This window comes from Lampris incognitus, chromosome 13 (assembly GCF_029633865.1).
Source record: "Lampris incognitus isolate fLamInc1 chromosome 13, fLamInc1.hap2, whole genome shotgun sequence".
Classification (NCBI taxonomy): Eukaryota; Metazoa; Chordata; class Actinopteri; order Lampriformes; family Lampridae; genus Lampris; species Lampris incognitus.
In genome coordinates this window covers 25241669-25257476 of record NC_079223.1, presented here as the reverse complement: position 1 = coordinate 25257476, position 15808 = coordinate 25241669, and the positions used below count along the sequence as shown (strand labels likewise).

The window sequence follows — 15808 nt, the reverse complement described above, 5'->3', positions numbered from 1 at the left end:
GTATCAGCCTGCCTCAGTCAACAGCATTTGGGTCCTTCCCCTGAATTCCTTTTATGCTGCTTGCACCAGCTGTGACAGGATGACCAAAATAAATTCACATAAAATGCAATTTCACCCCACTATATTTTGTTAATTATTTGAGCCTTTTGGTCAAAGTGAGGAATTTCTGTGTCCGGGCTTATGTAATCGAAAACTGAAAAAAGGATTAATTGTTAAGAGTTGATTCAGGGATGATCTGTGTAGTTTGTGAAAACCGTGGCAATAAATAGGTGTCCAGATTAGGTTGCAGAGATTTTCTTGTAGAATGGCCTTCATACCCTCCAAAAATCGAAGGGTGCTGGACATTGTCACAAACAATGGGTAGGGGAAAAAAACCATAGCAGTTTGGAAAGTAGGACAAATAACTTCCTCCCTCTCCTGTAGGCAATTAACTTTATGCATTTCCTTGGGAAGGTTCCAGTTTTGAAGTCGGATATAATTTGCATCCACTGTAATGCCAGCTGGAAAACGTTCATGTGTTCTGACAGACATTCAGAATGTAAGGTGAAGCTTCGTGGCAGGCTGTAAATATTTAATGCATCAATACAATGATATAATATTTATTTTGTTTATTTTCCAGAATGTTGGGTTTCTGGAGTTGATGGGTTTTTGGAGCCAATGTAGCATATCACCCTCACTGAAGCTGCTAACATTTTGAAATCAATGGCCATCATCAGGGCCCTCATTGCATAGTTCCACCACATAAAGTGTCAAACCTCCCCTCAGAGTCTACGTAGCTGTAAGACATTTAACTTTAGTTAATATGTGGTACACGAGTCACAGCTAGCTGGCCTTAAAACATCTCCAAGTAGGATTACTTGAAATACAAGAATGTGCAAATTGATTTCCAAGCCCCAAATCCTGTGCAAATCTCAGGCCTTGGAGGTAAAATGTGCTGGGATGACTGATCGTTATTGAGAAATGAATAGGGGCTTAATGGAGACTTAAGGGGCTCAGGTTGTAGAGATTACCAGAGTGAAATGAAGGTATGCAGAGGAAAAGACATAGGGTTGCCAAGACAGAGGGGAGTACTCTATTAGAGAGGGATGAAGACCACCTGAGAGAGACAAATTGAAGGCAAGACAGCATACATATTACAATTCATTCCCATCCACACCAACACCCCGATCCAGCCTTATCAGCTATTGGAATTAAGTAACCTCATCAATAAAACTGTCATCACATTTAGCCAGCACAATTAAACAGATGGATGATTCCATAAAAGCAATAGTAACTGAAGTAACTGACCAGAATATTAACGATATGATTTAATACAGAAATAGAGAAGGTAAGCCAGGAAAGCACAATCAACTTGACAAATTTTTGTTTTGGTGTACCTGATTTGTATATAGTATTACATAAATTACATCAATTATATATACTATTATTATTAGTTTTATTATTATTATATGTATATTATATATATAAATTATATATATTATATATTCATTTTACAGTAATGATTTATGTTAACTATATTACACGACACATTCATTACACAGCTATAGACAGTCTGTAGATATGCCATAACTGATTCAGTATACGTCATAAAGGTTTTAGTCACATGTTATAGCTCCTGTCAGCTTGGTAATTCTTGTGTTAGGCCTACTTCTCATCTTGACTGAGTTTTCGGCTCTCCAGATGTGGTATAATCATCAAGCATACACCATCAGAAGACATTAGCGGAGGCAAGAAAGCAGTCAGTAGCTATAGCTGTGAAATGAATGTGTCATGTAATGTGTCGTGTGTCGTTATCTACTTTACTTTAGGGTACAGTAGTGAACTGCCTCGCCACTTTCGTATTCATGGGTATTATTTCCATTTTCTATTTAAACGAGATTCAAATTAGCGCTTGCTTTCTGAAACACCAAATCTGAGGATTGTAATGCATAAAAGGGGGGTAAGAGAACATGTTTGCAAAAAAAAAAAATTGGCACAATTAGATGTCAGTGTGAGAATAAATGGTCTAAAGAAAATGATCACACTGCCAAAAAACTGATTGATTGAGGTAATTTCTGCATTGGAAAAAGTGAAGCAGGAGGCATTAACTATCATGCTCATGTTCACCTTCGCAAAAGCAAGGATACATTCCTGTTTAATGGGATAGCCTTTGCAACTGAGGCCCAAATCAAAACGCCTGTATGGATGCACTTGAGCATGCTTCCTTCCTGTCTCTGTTAAAAGTGTAATATACAGAGGCTTTTGTCTGCCACATCACTTTTATGTCACTTGATTAACAAAGGCGATGGTTTCTTACAGAGCAGAAGTTGAGGTGCAGCTTGGATGTTTGAAGTCAGAGCTGCTGGTTCTCTCATGGATTACAGGTCAACTCATCCATTAACTATCAAGCAATTTAACAATCGAATATGGCTAGACAAAAATCATGTGTATCCTGTTGTGCAGGGCTGTGCATGAGCATTTAGAGAGGTAGGGGTTTTGCACAACACAAATTGCAACCCCCTCCTTCTCCTTCCCCCCTCCAAGCCACACACAAACCAAAACCTCATCCAGAACCACCTGGAAGCAAACCCTTTACCCACATGACCATTTTCCCGAGTGCTTTGCAATAAACACATACAGGATTACAACACCTCTTCGTCATGGTATGTCTGTAGAACACTACTGTATAGGGGCGTCCGGGTAGCGTAGCGGTCTATTCCGTTGCCTACCAACATGGGGATCGCCTGTTCGAATCCCCGTGTTACCTTCGGCTTGGTTGGGCGTCCCTACAGACACAATTGGCCATGTCTGCGGGTGGGAAGCCGGGTGTGGGTATGTGTCCTGGTCGCTGCACTTGCACCTCCTCTGGTCGGTCGGGGTGCCTGTTCAGGGGGAATGGGCAACTGGGAGGAATACCGTGATCCTCCCACGTGCTACGTCCTCCTGGCGAAACTCCTCACTGTCAGGTGAATAAAAGTGGCTGGCGACTCCACATGTATCGGAGGAGGCATGTGGTAGTCTGTAGGAACGCCCGACCAAGCCGGAGGTAACACGGGGATTCGAACCGAGATCCCCGTGTTGGTTGAGTAAACCGCTACTTTACCTGGTTGCCCAAAAAGTCTGATTTTTGAGGGCTGTGTGTTTTCTTTTCAACGTGACATTCACCATTAGTTCACATCACACAGCAGACTCTAGAAAAGAATGTTAACCTCTCCCAAAGTAAAAGACAAAATAAATATCGATTGTATGAAAGTCTAAGTTGCCATGCCGTGCTAATTTCCATTGATTATCTCCTACACGAGGTACTGACTGACTACACGAAAAAAAGTCCTTGAGACTAAATGTTGTGTACAGCCAGTGTCAACATTTGTTGTGAATATTTTGCTATACTGAGTCCATGCAACTCTCTGGCTCTCTTCAGCTTTGTTGATTCAGTAAGACAGGCTGACTATTGTAACTTACTTTCTGAGAGAGCGAAATGGCGAAGAAGGGGAAACATCACTATAAACTGTTCCTCAGAAAACTGGCCTGACAAGTAACAACACAGACATGTATTTTTGATACAGTGCTGTTTGAAAGTATGTGAACCCCTTGTGCAATTATAGATCTTTTTTTTCTTTTCTTTTTTAGTTTTTACCTTGAAATCTTCATTTAATCAGAACCGGTCTTATTGAGCTGACATACCAGGTTACTAGTCCCGTATGTTGGTTTAGAGGTAATCGTGCATGTAGTAGAAAAACAAAATTAAAAAGGAATTTGTGCAGGTCCAAAAATAAGTGCCCCTCAAGATACACTGGTTAAATCAAGTAAGTAAGTAGAATCAGGTGGGTAAATAATTGGGTAGTACCAAATGAGCCAATCAAAGGAGAGATCTTCATGAAGAGTTTGGACAGGAATCTAATAAATGGAGATAAGAAACTTGGTCAGTTTGGTGTTACCCATTCAGGTGAATGCAAAGCACACCATGCCGAGAGGAAAGGAGATCAGAGGACATCAGGAAGAGGGTAATGGGAGCACATCAGTCTGGGGAAGCCTATAAAATCATCTCAAAAAGATTAGAGCTTCGTTAGTCCACTGTGAGGCAAATAACTTACAAATGGAGAGCATTTAGCATGAGAGCAACTCGGCCAAGAAGTGGACATCCTTCCAAAATATCCCCATGAGCCACAAGAACAACAGTAAATCAGTCTTGATGCAAGCTCAATAATTGAGGTAAGGAAATCCCAGAAAGTTGAATCAGTTCATCTGGACACAACTTTTAGTGGGAGAAATGTTTCATCACTCATCTAACTGACTTCGTCAGTCTCAGCTGACTACAGGTATCCCCACCTTTATAAACAATAAACCACCCTTATATACAACGACCAAAACTGGCAGTTGCATCACAACCGAAAACAGCGATCGGTTTCCTGTACGAATTGCTGTGACCATTATTTAGAGTTAAAATGGCTAGGAGTATTACTTACAGAAGATGAAGAATGCATCTGTCGCCATCTTACAATGTTGTCATTGCAACTGTTTTCTAATCCTCTGTGAATAGTACACATGGCCATTTTAACTCTAATTAATGGTCTCGGCAATTTACATATGAAACCAATTGCTGGTTTCAGTTGTGATGCAACTGTGCAGGTTTTGAGCATTATGCCACTGTATTGTTTATAAGGGTGGGGATACCTGCAGTCAGCTGAGACATGAAGTCACTTAGATGAGTGACGAAACGTTTCTCCCACTAAACGTGTCCATATGAACTGATTCAACTTTCTGGGAATAATAAATCAGGTAAAAGCCAACCGAACATAACATCTACAGATTTGCCGACTTCCCTTGCTGCATCTGAGGTAACTATTCATGCTTCAACAACAAGAACATTGGATTGAAATGGAATTCAAGGGGGGGGGGTTGCTAGGAAGAAACCTCTGCTATCTTAACTTCAACAGAGACTACCTGGATAAACCTGAAGGATTTTGGAAGTCCATTCTCTGGACATATGAGTCCAGAATTGACCTTTCCAGTCACAATCAAAACTGCTATGTTTGGTGACAACTCAACTCTACCAAGCATTAAAAAAAAAATCGTATCCCAACTCAAGCATGGTGATGGGAATGTCAAGATCTTGGGCTGCTTTTCCTCTTCTGGGCCTGAACGACTCCACCATGGATTCTGAGGTATACCAGGAGATTCTTGAACAGGATGTCAGGCCATCAGTCAATGAGCTAAACCTGGGCCGAAAATTGGCCCTCCAACAAGACAACCCAAAGCTTTCAATCAAATCTATTGAAGAATGGCTCAGAAGAAAAAAGATTTGTGTTTTGGATTGGCCAAGTCAAAGTCCCAACCTAAATCCAATTGAGATGCTGTGGCAGGACTGGAAGTGGGCAGTTCATGACAGATACCCCTCAGACATCAATCAACTGGCTGAGTTCTGTAAGGAGGAGTGGGCAGAAATTATCCCTCTAAAGAGATTTGAGAGTCTAATTAGTGGTTAATCCCAAATTATCGCTGCTAATGGATGTGCCAGAAACTATTGACTGAAGGTCTTTATGCATGCTCAATAATCCAGATAAGAAAATCACAGAAAGTTGAATCTGTTCATCTGGACACATTTATTGAGAGAGAAACGTTTCATCATTCATCTAGGTGACCTCTTCAGTCTCAACTGACTGCAGGTATAACCTGTATTGTTTATAAGGGTGGGGATACCTGCAGTAAAGCTGCAGTAGGCAACATTGAACATTCCAATGCAAATCCTTCCGCCTCGCTCTCTCTGTTGCCTCCTATCACTCTGCTAAATCCCTCCCACCAAATGACCTCTGCATCGCTCTTCAGCCCCTTACGCTCAAGTACAACCGGGAAATGTCAAAGCGAAACTCATGAAACTTGTATCGTAGTTGATATTTTTTTCACCGAGTCTCTTAGTTACACTAATATTGTTCATGTGAAGCATCCATTTCGAGTTGGTCCGGTGGTTGGTTTTTTAGGGTTAGGGCTACAACCACAAGTGACCGGCTGGGCAGGGTGGATGTGAATTGATCGTGTACATGTGCATCTGCATTTATAGAACAGCCAGTAGGAATGCCCTCTCTTCGAAATGACCCGTGATTGGCTAAAATCTTCCGTACCGGGCTGGACTTTTTTAAAGCCTGAATACAGAGCCAAGAGGAGGTGTGGAGATCTAGTTTCCTCCAAGACCACTTGACTTACAACATGCTGAAAGGTTATTAATGGAATTGTTGCCCAATGATGCCATAAAAACCGACCTAACCCAGCTTTAATAGACACCTTCTTGTAGCCACATTTTAAGGCTCCACATAGCAGGAAATGACTTTTTAGCCTAGAAATTCAAAATCGCTTTGAATCCTGGGAGTATCTTTCTGGTTACTCCCCCTCTGGACCAACCCTGTGTGTGGCCCAAAATATAACTCACCTAGGGCCCCAAACTACCTTGGGCTGGCTCCATGTGGATGTAAAATGCTCCGAGGTTGTGTGCCTGGGTCCAGAACAATGAATCCGCCCACTCCACCAAGATGACTGATTCTTTTCGTCTGGCATCCTGGCGTGAAACAGCAGTTTCTCAGTTGAAAAAGTGATTATCCAACTAATGATTAGCCAATCAGCGCCATGGGCAAGACTAACGCTGTTGTCAAGCGTTAGACGCCATGTCTTCTCAATATCGTTGAACGTCATTGTTTTTACTTTGCTCCACGCATAACCCCCCCGGCAAAACCAGTATGTTGGCATGGCTACACATCAGTATCGACTTAAAATGATGTTAGATTCAGGCGGATACGTTGGTCTCTAGTGATTGGTTGGGGAAAATCGAATCCCCCTCTCCCACAGAAATCGGTTAGAGTGGAGGCCATGTCAGACAAGATGGAAATGGAGTGTAATGAGCCTACAGTTCTGTCTGATATCAGGCAAAAGTTGAGCGGGTGAAAGTCAGAATGTAGCGACACAATATCGTCTGTGTTGGCTAGCGGCATGCTCCACCATAATTTCTCTGCCTGCCCCGTCAACAACATCATTTGTCAGACAAATATCAAAGTATTTGCCTGATGGATCCCCATTTAATGTTACTGAAGACTACCATGGCTGATACGCAGGCCCTTCTTCTGATTATTGTTTTACTTTAAACATTTTGTCATCCATTTCTTCTTTACCATAGCGCTGCAGGTAGATTTTTCTATGCATTTTTAATGATGTTATTTGGGATTATTCACAGCCTATAGCTAATGCAATTAAAACGTTAAAAATGCTCTGATACTAAACCGTAAATGGCGATAAGCTATATACAAATGAAGGGAAACAAACTGATGTGTGACTGCTAATTAACTGGATTTTGAAATAATTATGCACATTATGCATTTGATTGCCATGCGTGTGCACGCACAGGATTTACACATAAACACATTGCCAGTCTTGCGTTGCGTCCTGGGTTGGGACTGAAAATCTGGCCACCTTACTTCAGCAGCCAGGATTTTTCATCTCTGGGTAGCAAGTATCCAGCATTTTCAATGGACAGCAAACAAACCATATTGCAGTCATCAAGAAGACTAGATGCTGTCTGACATTTTGGCATGCTCATGTACTGAAAAAGAGCCATGTAGTTACAGCTTATCTGAGAAGTCCTCTCGACTGGCTCCCCGCTCTTTTGGATATCATTTGCTTCTTTAGTTAAAGTGACAGTGTTGGGTAGTTAGTTCATCAGCAAAGCCTTCCTATCCTGCTGAGCCTGGAGCCTTGACTGTGAACTAAGGGGGGTCTGATCAATGCAGGCAAGATTAAACATAAAGTGGGCATGTTTTTCAGCACAGCCGAAGAGTTGCACCCACTGTGAACAGGATGGGTCCTTTGAAACTACTTTTCACTCCTTCAGCGCCCCTTTCTGAAATCTGTTGGTCATGTGTGAAGTAAGAAATTAGCGTTGCGCATTAAACTTAATTCTATCCCCTTACTGAAGCCATTGCACCCCTTCCTGCATACAAAAAGATAACAGGAAAAAATTAAACACATATAAAGAGAAACGATTTCGTTCACACAATGGGCACTGTTTTCGTTTAACTGGGTGCAAGTTCAGATGCAGTTGAAAGTGCAGCGTGCTGGTGCACTTGGACGTGTCCAATATGTTTTTGGTAATTTGGTGACCAGAGACGGAAACGTAACCTTGGTGCAGTATGGCGTAGTTGACAAAGAGGTTGGATTGGGATGAATATATTATAACCAGATGGAGTTAGGGTGGGCTTCGGCTTGGCCGATCAAATCAACTCCTCCATAGCCTTTAAATGTGCTGTGCCACATCTTATTGTCTTTTTCACGATACATGAAGAGGGAAGCCAACTAGAACAGTCAGTTCTGCATTCCTCCCTGGTTATCTTGGATGTATGAAATTCAGCGGTGGTAAATTCTTTCCCTCATCCGATCATGTACTCCATCCCTATAGATTGTAAGAAAGCAAAATATATTCTAAATTGCATGCCAGAAAATCAATATTCAGCAGTCAATTCAAATGATTTTGGTATTCTCACGCCACGCACAACCCTACAGAGATTGAAAATTGACACAATAGTTTTGATCCTGACATGGGAGTGGAGTTCACTCTGTCCTGATCCGGTGGTTCAGTTAAAAAAAAAAAGATCTCCTCCAGTATCGCTCATATGATTGATATTGAAATTAACTTCCAGAATCACCACAGGCATTCCGGGGCACAGGAGTCAATTTCACCCCTATAACCCCCTATAACCCAATTTCATTAGAGCCCAACTAGATGTCGGGCACTAGACATTTCTAACTGTGGATACATCCTATTGGACCAGACAGACATTCACTTTGCCAAGATAGGCTGATTTTTCCACAGACATTTTTTCTGATTAACATATTAAGATGGTTGCACTTGTTGCTATTGGTTTAGTGATTTATTTCAATTAGACGAAATGTGTGTGTGTGTGTGTGGGGGGGGGGCTGTGATGACCTGGTGGCCTGTCCAGGGTGTCTCCCCGCCTGCCGCCCAATGACTGCTGGGATAGGCTCCAGCATCCCCGTGACCCTGAGAGCAGGATAAGCGGTTTGGATAATGGATGGATGCATGGAAATGCATAGGGTAACACATTTAGATAGACGTTCCCATGTGTCCTCCTCTAGATCACTGCACGAAAACAGCTCATCGCACCTGCGTCTGGCGTTGGCACAGGCATAATTTTGGGCCAAAATGGACACCAAACTGCACCAGTGAATCTATACTAATACAGCCCCAGCTGAGCCACTAGGCCCATCTCGGTTCCCTTCAAGCCATGAAATTACAATACGGATGCAGGCAGGAAGACATTCCCCATAAACCTGAGGAATCGGCTTGCGATGGTGCCTCCGGCGGCCCTGCATCAGCACAAAATTAGATAACTCTTTTTCTTAGTGACCTCAAAGACCTCCAACAATGTCTCAAAGCCAATATTAGCCATTCCCAAAGACAAGAGAATCAGAATGGGAGTCATGGTCAAGTGGTTGTAATGAACGATGGCTGGTCTTACAAACAGCATCCAGCAAATATACCTCGTTGGGTTGAAGAATGCAGGGCACCACCCAAAAAAAGAAACATTACAAAAAAAACCTGTTCCTGCAAAAAGCTAGCAGCCTCTACACTGCAGAATACCGAGGTGTGATATCACCTCTATCCTCACAATGTGCTGAAGTCACAGAGGATGCAAGCTAACAGTGAGCTCACCACCGCTGGTTGTTCAGAATAGAAAAGCGGGAGAAGGTTGAGCTGCACATTTTACAAATCATCCCTCATGGTGTTTTTACATAGTCTGAAGGCTGCCACTTGCATCTGTGTAAAAGTGAGGGCTACAGTGTGTCCGGCTGATTACCCGGGGGATGTGTAACTACTAAAATTGTTAACGCATTCTTGGACACAAAACCTGGTTCTTACTGAACAACACATCACACTTCAACCCAGCATGTAAACGGCAGGTGGTGATATATGAAGGCTGCAGTGAATGGCCTCTGCTTTCCTTTGCTATAATAATGGTATTTCAGAACATTAATTGGCTGAGCTGAGAGCAAACACATACAGAGGATGGTTTTGTGATGCTAAAGTGTTAGGTTCTGTTACACCTGTCATGTTAAAACCTGTTAGGATCTGGCACCTGTTTTATAGACTTATAAATAATGTATAGATGTAGAGATAGTTGCCTAGATATAGATTGATGTTAAATAAGTACACTGCTAATTGCATAGTTTCACTTTCAATGTAAGATTATTCCTAAACCCAGTGGTACATTCTTCTCCTTTTAATTCTATCTGTAGCACCAAAACGCGAAAAGCAAAAAAAAAAAAATCAAAAATATGTCTCAGAGTAGTGACTGGGGCTGCATGCAGCTGCTCATAAATAAAAAGTCCCACAGATTGTTGATGATGACACATTTTCAGTTAATAATAAGTTCTGATTTTGAGCATTTGAATCACCTTGCATGGGTTGTGTCTAAGCAAATTCAACAAATATCCAGTTTAAAACGTATCGAGGAAAAAATGTCTTTCTTTCTACTTTTAGCGTGTCGAAGCAAAACACTTGCCACATCAACTAATGCAACAGATAAACTTATGAAAGCATGGTTTCTAGGTGCATGCTTAGGGATTTGACTGTAGCATGCATGCATGATTAGTCATGGGCCTATGAGCATACGCAGCACAGTGTATATCAACATGTTTGTCTAGATGGATGTATTTGCATCTATTGCTAATATGTTTAGGCGTGTGGGGGGTGTATCTGTGCGCTTGTCAGGGATGAGAAATAAAAGTGTGTGTGTGTGTTTGTGTGTGTGTGTATGTGTGTGTGGTGAGTGAGTGTGTGTGTGTGTGTGGTGGGTGTATCTGCGCTTGTCAGGAATGAGAAATAAAAGTGTGTGGGCGTGCGTGCGTGCGTGCATGTTGTGGGTGTGGGCGATAGAGAGAGGGGCAGTGGAGAAGGCAGGTTGGGGAGAACGGCACGCATTCAGACCGACTCCCTCATACAGTGCAGACCGTCAGTGTCTTCACAGCAAAAAAAAAAAAAACCCCATCGTGTCCATCTCCTTTTTTCTCAACTTGTGCAAAGCATTCAGCGGTTAGGTTACCAAAGAAAAATGATCTGCCCCATGAATTCTGGTTGTCAAAAACTGGCTGCGTCAAAAAGACACTTTCACAAGCGTGTCGTCTTATGCGGGGTCGCCGTGCGTAATGCCGGAGCGCACGGTGCGTGGGGTTGTACTTACGCTGCTGTTTTGGCCAGACCAGTGCACCATTGCTTGGTTATGAGCCGAATCTCCGGTTAGTGCGAAGGTCGAACTTGTGAGATGAACCTCCTGTTGGCTTGAAGGCGAGACGTCCTCGCTGCCCCACCGCAATCCTGACCAAGTCCCTTTACTCTGCGCCACCGGAGCGCTGCGCTTTCGCTTTCGGCACCGCTTCTTTAACGCGCCGGTCTTGTTCCCCTTTAACGCGTCAACGTGCGCCTTGTTTTTTCTGTGAAGGAAGATGTGGCGTCTCCTGTAACTGCTGCTTGTCTCTGTCAGGTTACCCACGCGTGGGGAAGGGACCCCTGTGGACGAGACGCTCGGTCCGGACACTTCAGGACGGGAAAGTTTTCGCCCGCCGTTAAACGCGTGCTCTCCGCCGCAGATGGAGTTGTCGCCCAGCAGTTGCTGCAGACGAAGCGAACTTTCTGCAGCCACAGGAAATCCCGCAATGTTGTGATCCGTCCCGGCTGGGGGACCAGTTGGCGACTCGGTAAATCTCGTAAATTCATCTGCTGCTACCTCGCCGTTGTCGACCCAGTCCGTGGGCGTGAGGTTGCGCGGAGGAGATTTGATAAAAGGCAGCCGGCATGTTGGGATGCACCTCACCTCCGCCTTTGTTATGGCCAGGATGGAAGTTGTGGCGAAGAGCAAAATCCACTTTGCAACCAGGCTGTGAGGGCAGCAGCCGCCGAGGCTTGCCTCCATTCTACGTTGTTTCCGATTTCAGATGTGCCGTAAACATATCATTTTAACTCCTCGGGATTCGGACGTCACCGCCTCGTAAAGTCGGCTCTATGAATGAGCTGTGGCGCGCAGACAAGTGTTCCCAAGTACTGATGCAAACGATGCATCAGAGGAGGGGCTGGAGGCTGGATATCCTGCACGATAGGAGAAAGGAACAACCCCCCCCCCCCCATCTTCCTCTCGACCCCGACGGGGAACGGGATCATTAGCAATACGCTTGATTTAAACTGGATTTTAGTAGAACAATACTTTTAACATTTCAGAGGCTATAGTCTCCAGGCCGGGCATGGCCAAGGCTCCTTGTTTGGTAATAATCAAGTTTGATTCTAAATTTAACTTAAAGGGGAACAATCCCAGTTCTCAACATTATGTCTCTGTTTAATACAGTTGTACAGATAACCCCCCCCCATAAGCAGCCATGATACCGAGCAGTCCTGCGTCCCTGAAACTCCACCGAAATTGTGTGTGTGTGTGTGGGGGGGGGGGTGACGTCACTGGCGGACGAGCCGTGAATGTGAAAACTACATTTCTTACTTCGGCTACTTCCTGGCTTAGTGCTATCGGTGGGCTCCGTCTGTAGTGAGCGGGTTTTGATATGTAATGAGCGCGCATGCGCGAGTGTTGGGACTCGAAGATATGCCTAGTAAAGGGTCAACGTTATGCCTTGGTCTCCGGTCCATTCATTACTAATATAAGTACTATGAAGTACAAGACAACATCGAAACAGCACAGTTACATGTATAAGAAGATGTGAATAACAATGCTACATACGGCTGCTGTAGCGAATGGCACCGGATGTCATACAAAGACAGTGATTCCCGATTTTCTGTCAGTCTGACGTCACCGGAAGACCACACAATTTAGACGCTGTTTCAGAGACTGCTCAGTATCATCGTTGCTAATGGAGATAATGTTGAAAATTGCAATTGTTTCCCTTGGATGGTGGAGGCAAACATGCAGGAAATAGTCATTTAAATAGTAGGTCTCTCTCAACCAACATCTTCCCATCATCAGATTGTTGCTGTGTAATGCTGGGTTATTTTACCCAAAAAGTTTGAGAATTCCTGACAGGGGCTTTAAGGAACATTCAGTCTGGTCATGCATTTTTTATAAGCCCAGAACTATAACAATCACCCTAGTCACTGTCTTTTACTGCATGGCAGCTATATATTTAATCAGCCCATGCAAGCCCAGCCGAAGAATTGCTTCAGTAATCCTTTTCCAACCATGTCACAGATCTTGTATTATCAATTCACTATGTAGAGGGCATAAATAATATTCTGCATCTTCGCAATAACTTTGTGCCTCTGTCTTGTGTGCCCTCCTCTCCGGTTCTTAAAGAAGCTCTAGCCAGAAGTGTGTATGCTGTCCTTGTTGCTGTCAGTCAATTCTCATGTGCGGGAGTCTTTACAGCAGACTTGTTTTTTCTCGGCTCTTGCCAACCGTCATCATAAAAAAAGATGTAAATGCTGCCACTGTGTACAATATACAATATCACTATGCACAGAGCTTTGAATGCTGTTCACATTAAGCTGTACTTGGGAACCATTAGGAGAACTAGAGCCTAACCATCTGATTAGATTCTGTTTTCTGGGCAACATTTAGTCAATAGGATGAACATGTCATGGACTGTTGACTGATGCTGAGGAGGCTATTGAGCTGTTCCCCACATCGCTCTGAGCCGGGACGTGCTCCTGTTCCACATACGGGTCAACAGCACCGAGACGTCTTTCATTGGCAGCCATTAGTGATGCAGTGTGCAGGAGCTGTCTCAATCTGTTTCAGTTAGCCTCCACTAGACAAGAGGAAACCAGTCTATAATGTAGATTGATGACTGATTGGGAATTTCAATCATGGAGGATCTTGGCTAAAAAGCTCAACTCTGAACTATAATGTAAGCTAGAAGCGTAAAGCCCTGCCAGGGAAATTCATACAGGCTCGTCACCAAAGTACTGACTCTTTCTCAGCTATGAATATACTGTCCATGTATTTTGTACCTTTACACACTATCTAGAAATGTCTGATGATGTAAATTTCTCTTTTTGAGTCAGAAAGGGAGGACACAGTTGTATAAAACCTCCAGGTATTAAACTGTCAGGTTTCAGATATCTATGCAGACCATGACTGATGTACATAAAGTCCTGAACTGAGGGCACAAGATTATAAATTAGAGTAAGTTAAGGACAGAGTAGATGAAAGAAATTACCAGTGGAATTTTGTATGTGGTAGAATTTCTTAAAATGGGTCTTGCAGCAAAAGGATGAGCATGACTGCATCTCAGAGGTTTGTTCAAATCTTCCCTTTACAAAGTGGCCCATCCCGGAGTGAGATGCATATCGTATTTGTGTGCAAAAGATGCCAGCTGAGAGGAATCATTGCCTTTTCGACAGACAAGACTGGTGCTTTTCTGGTTGTTGCACAGACTGAATACAAACTGTGTCACGCTCCCGGGCCCTGATCCCAGAGTGCCGCGACACAAACTTGTGAGCAGACAGTGTGAAAGGCACACGTATGGAGGAGAGACAAGGATAATCTGCGTTGTTGGATTGTTCCTTTAATTAAACAGATCCAACAGTTCACCTCAAGAACAAAATAGCGCCGCCGCCCCTTTCTGAAACCAGAACTATCTCATTCTGATGTCAGGCTGACTTTCACAAGCTTCTTCATTATAGTGTTGTGCATGTGGGAGAACAAAAAAAGGGGGAAAAAAGACATCTCCTGTGCATAAAATCCAAAGGGAAAAAGGTCACCATGGAGGAGGACATGGGACAGTCGGGACATTTGTCATGCACGGTACATTCTCTTGCACACCTGCTCCAGCTGAACAGCTAGTAAAGATTTCACTCTTCCAAGATCTGCGGTTTAGGACTGGCCATAAGCAGCAATGGTAGGCGTAACACCGAAACCAGACGATCTCTTATTTCTGCACACGGTGAGTCTGAAACACACCTGACAGAGATGGAGACCTTATCGTTTCCTTTTTGGGTGAAGTGAGTGACCTAAACACGACAATACTCCTGGACCTGAAAATACTTGCTGAAACAACTTCTCTTAAGGTTGATAATTTGGCTATATGCAGGCTACATGAATTACCGTTCCATTGATATTGAGCGGATGCACTTTTGGGGCTCAATAATAATGCTCAATTTGGGGGCGTGTGGGTGGTGTGGTCGTCTATCCCGTTGCCTACCAACACAGGGCTCGCCCGTTCGAATCCCCGTGTTGCCTCCAGCTTGGTCGGGCGTCCCTACAGACACAATTGGCCGTGCCTGCGGGTGGGAAGCCAGATGTGAGTATGTGTCCTGGTCGCTGCACTAGCGCCTCCTCTGGTCGGTTGGGGTGCCTGTTTTGGGGGGAGGGGACTGAGGGGGAATAACGTGATCCTTCCATGCGCTATGTCCCCCTGGCGAAACTCCTCATTGCCAGGTGAAAAGAAGCGGCTGGCGAGTCCACATGTATTTGGAGGAGGCATGTGGTAGTCTGCAGGCCTCCCTGGATCCGCAGAGGGGGTGGAGCAGCGACTGGGACGGCTCGGAGAGTTGGGTAATTGGGCAAGTACAACTGGGGAGAAAAAAAAGGGGGGATCCAAAATAAAAATTTGCTCAATTTGATGACGGGTACCCTAGACATCCACTCCAATTAGTACCAAATACACTTCTGGGGCACCAGAATGTAAAATAATGAAAATATAGAGTGAAATGCAACACAGAGAGGAGGTTAAGTGTTTTGGCCTCTCTAAGATGCTGCAGGCTGTATCCATTTGATGTTTTAAATCTGTTTCTCTCGCTGGCTCTTTTTTTGAAGTAGATAGTTATTTGATG

The 15808-nt window shown here is 43.7% G+C and overlaps 1 protein-coding gene across 1 annotated transcript in view; it reads right to left on the bottom strand.

Moving 5' to 3' along the window:
• Positions 1–11948, bottom strand: part of LOC130122484 (VPS10 domain-containing receptor SorCS1-like) — a 50285-nt gene extending 38337 nt beyond the window's left edge. The window contains exon 1 of the mRNA XM_056291417.1: positions 11220–11948. Coding sequence (XP_056147392.1) covers positions 11220–11948 — 729 coding nt within the window. The remainder of the gene's footprint in view (positions 1–11219) is intronic.
• Positions 11949–15808: the final 3860 nt, after the last annotated feature.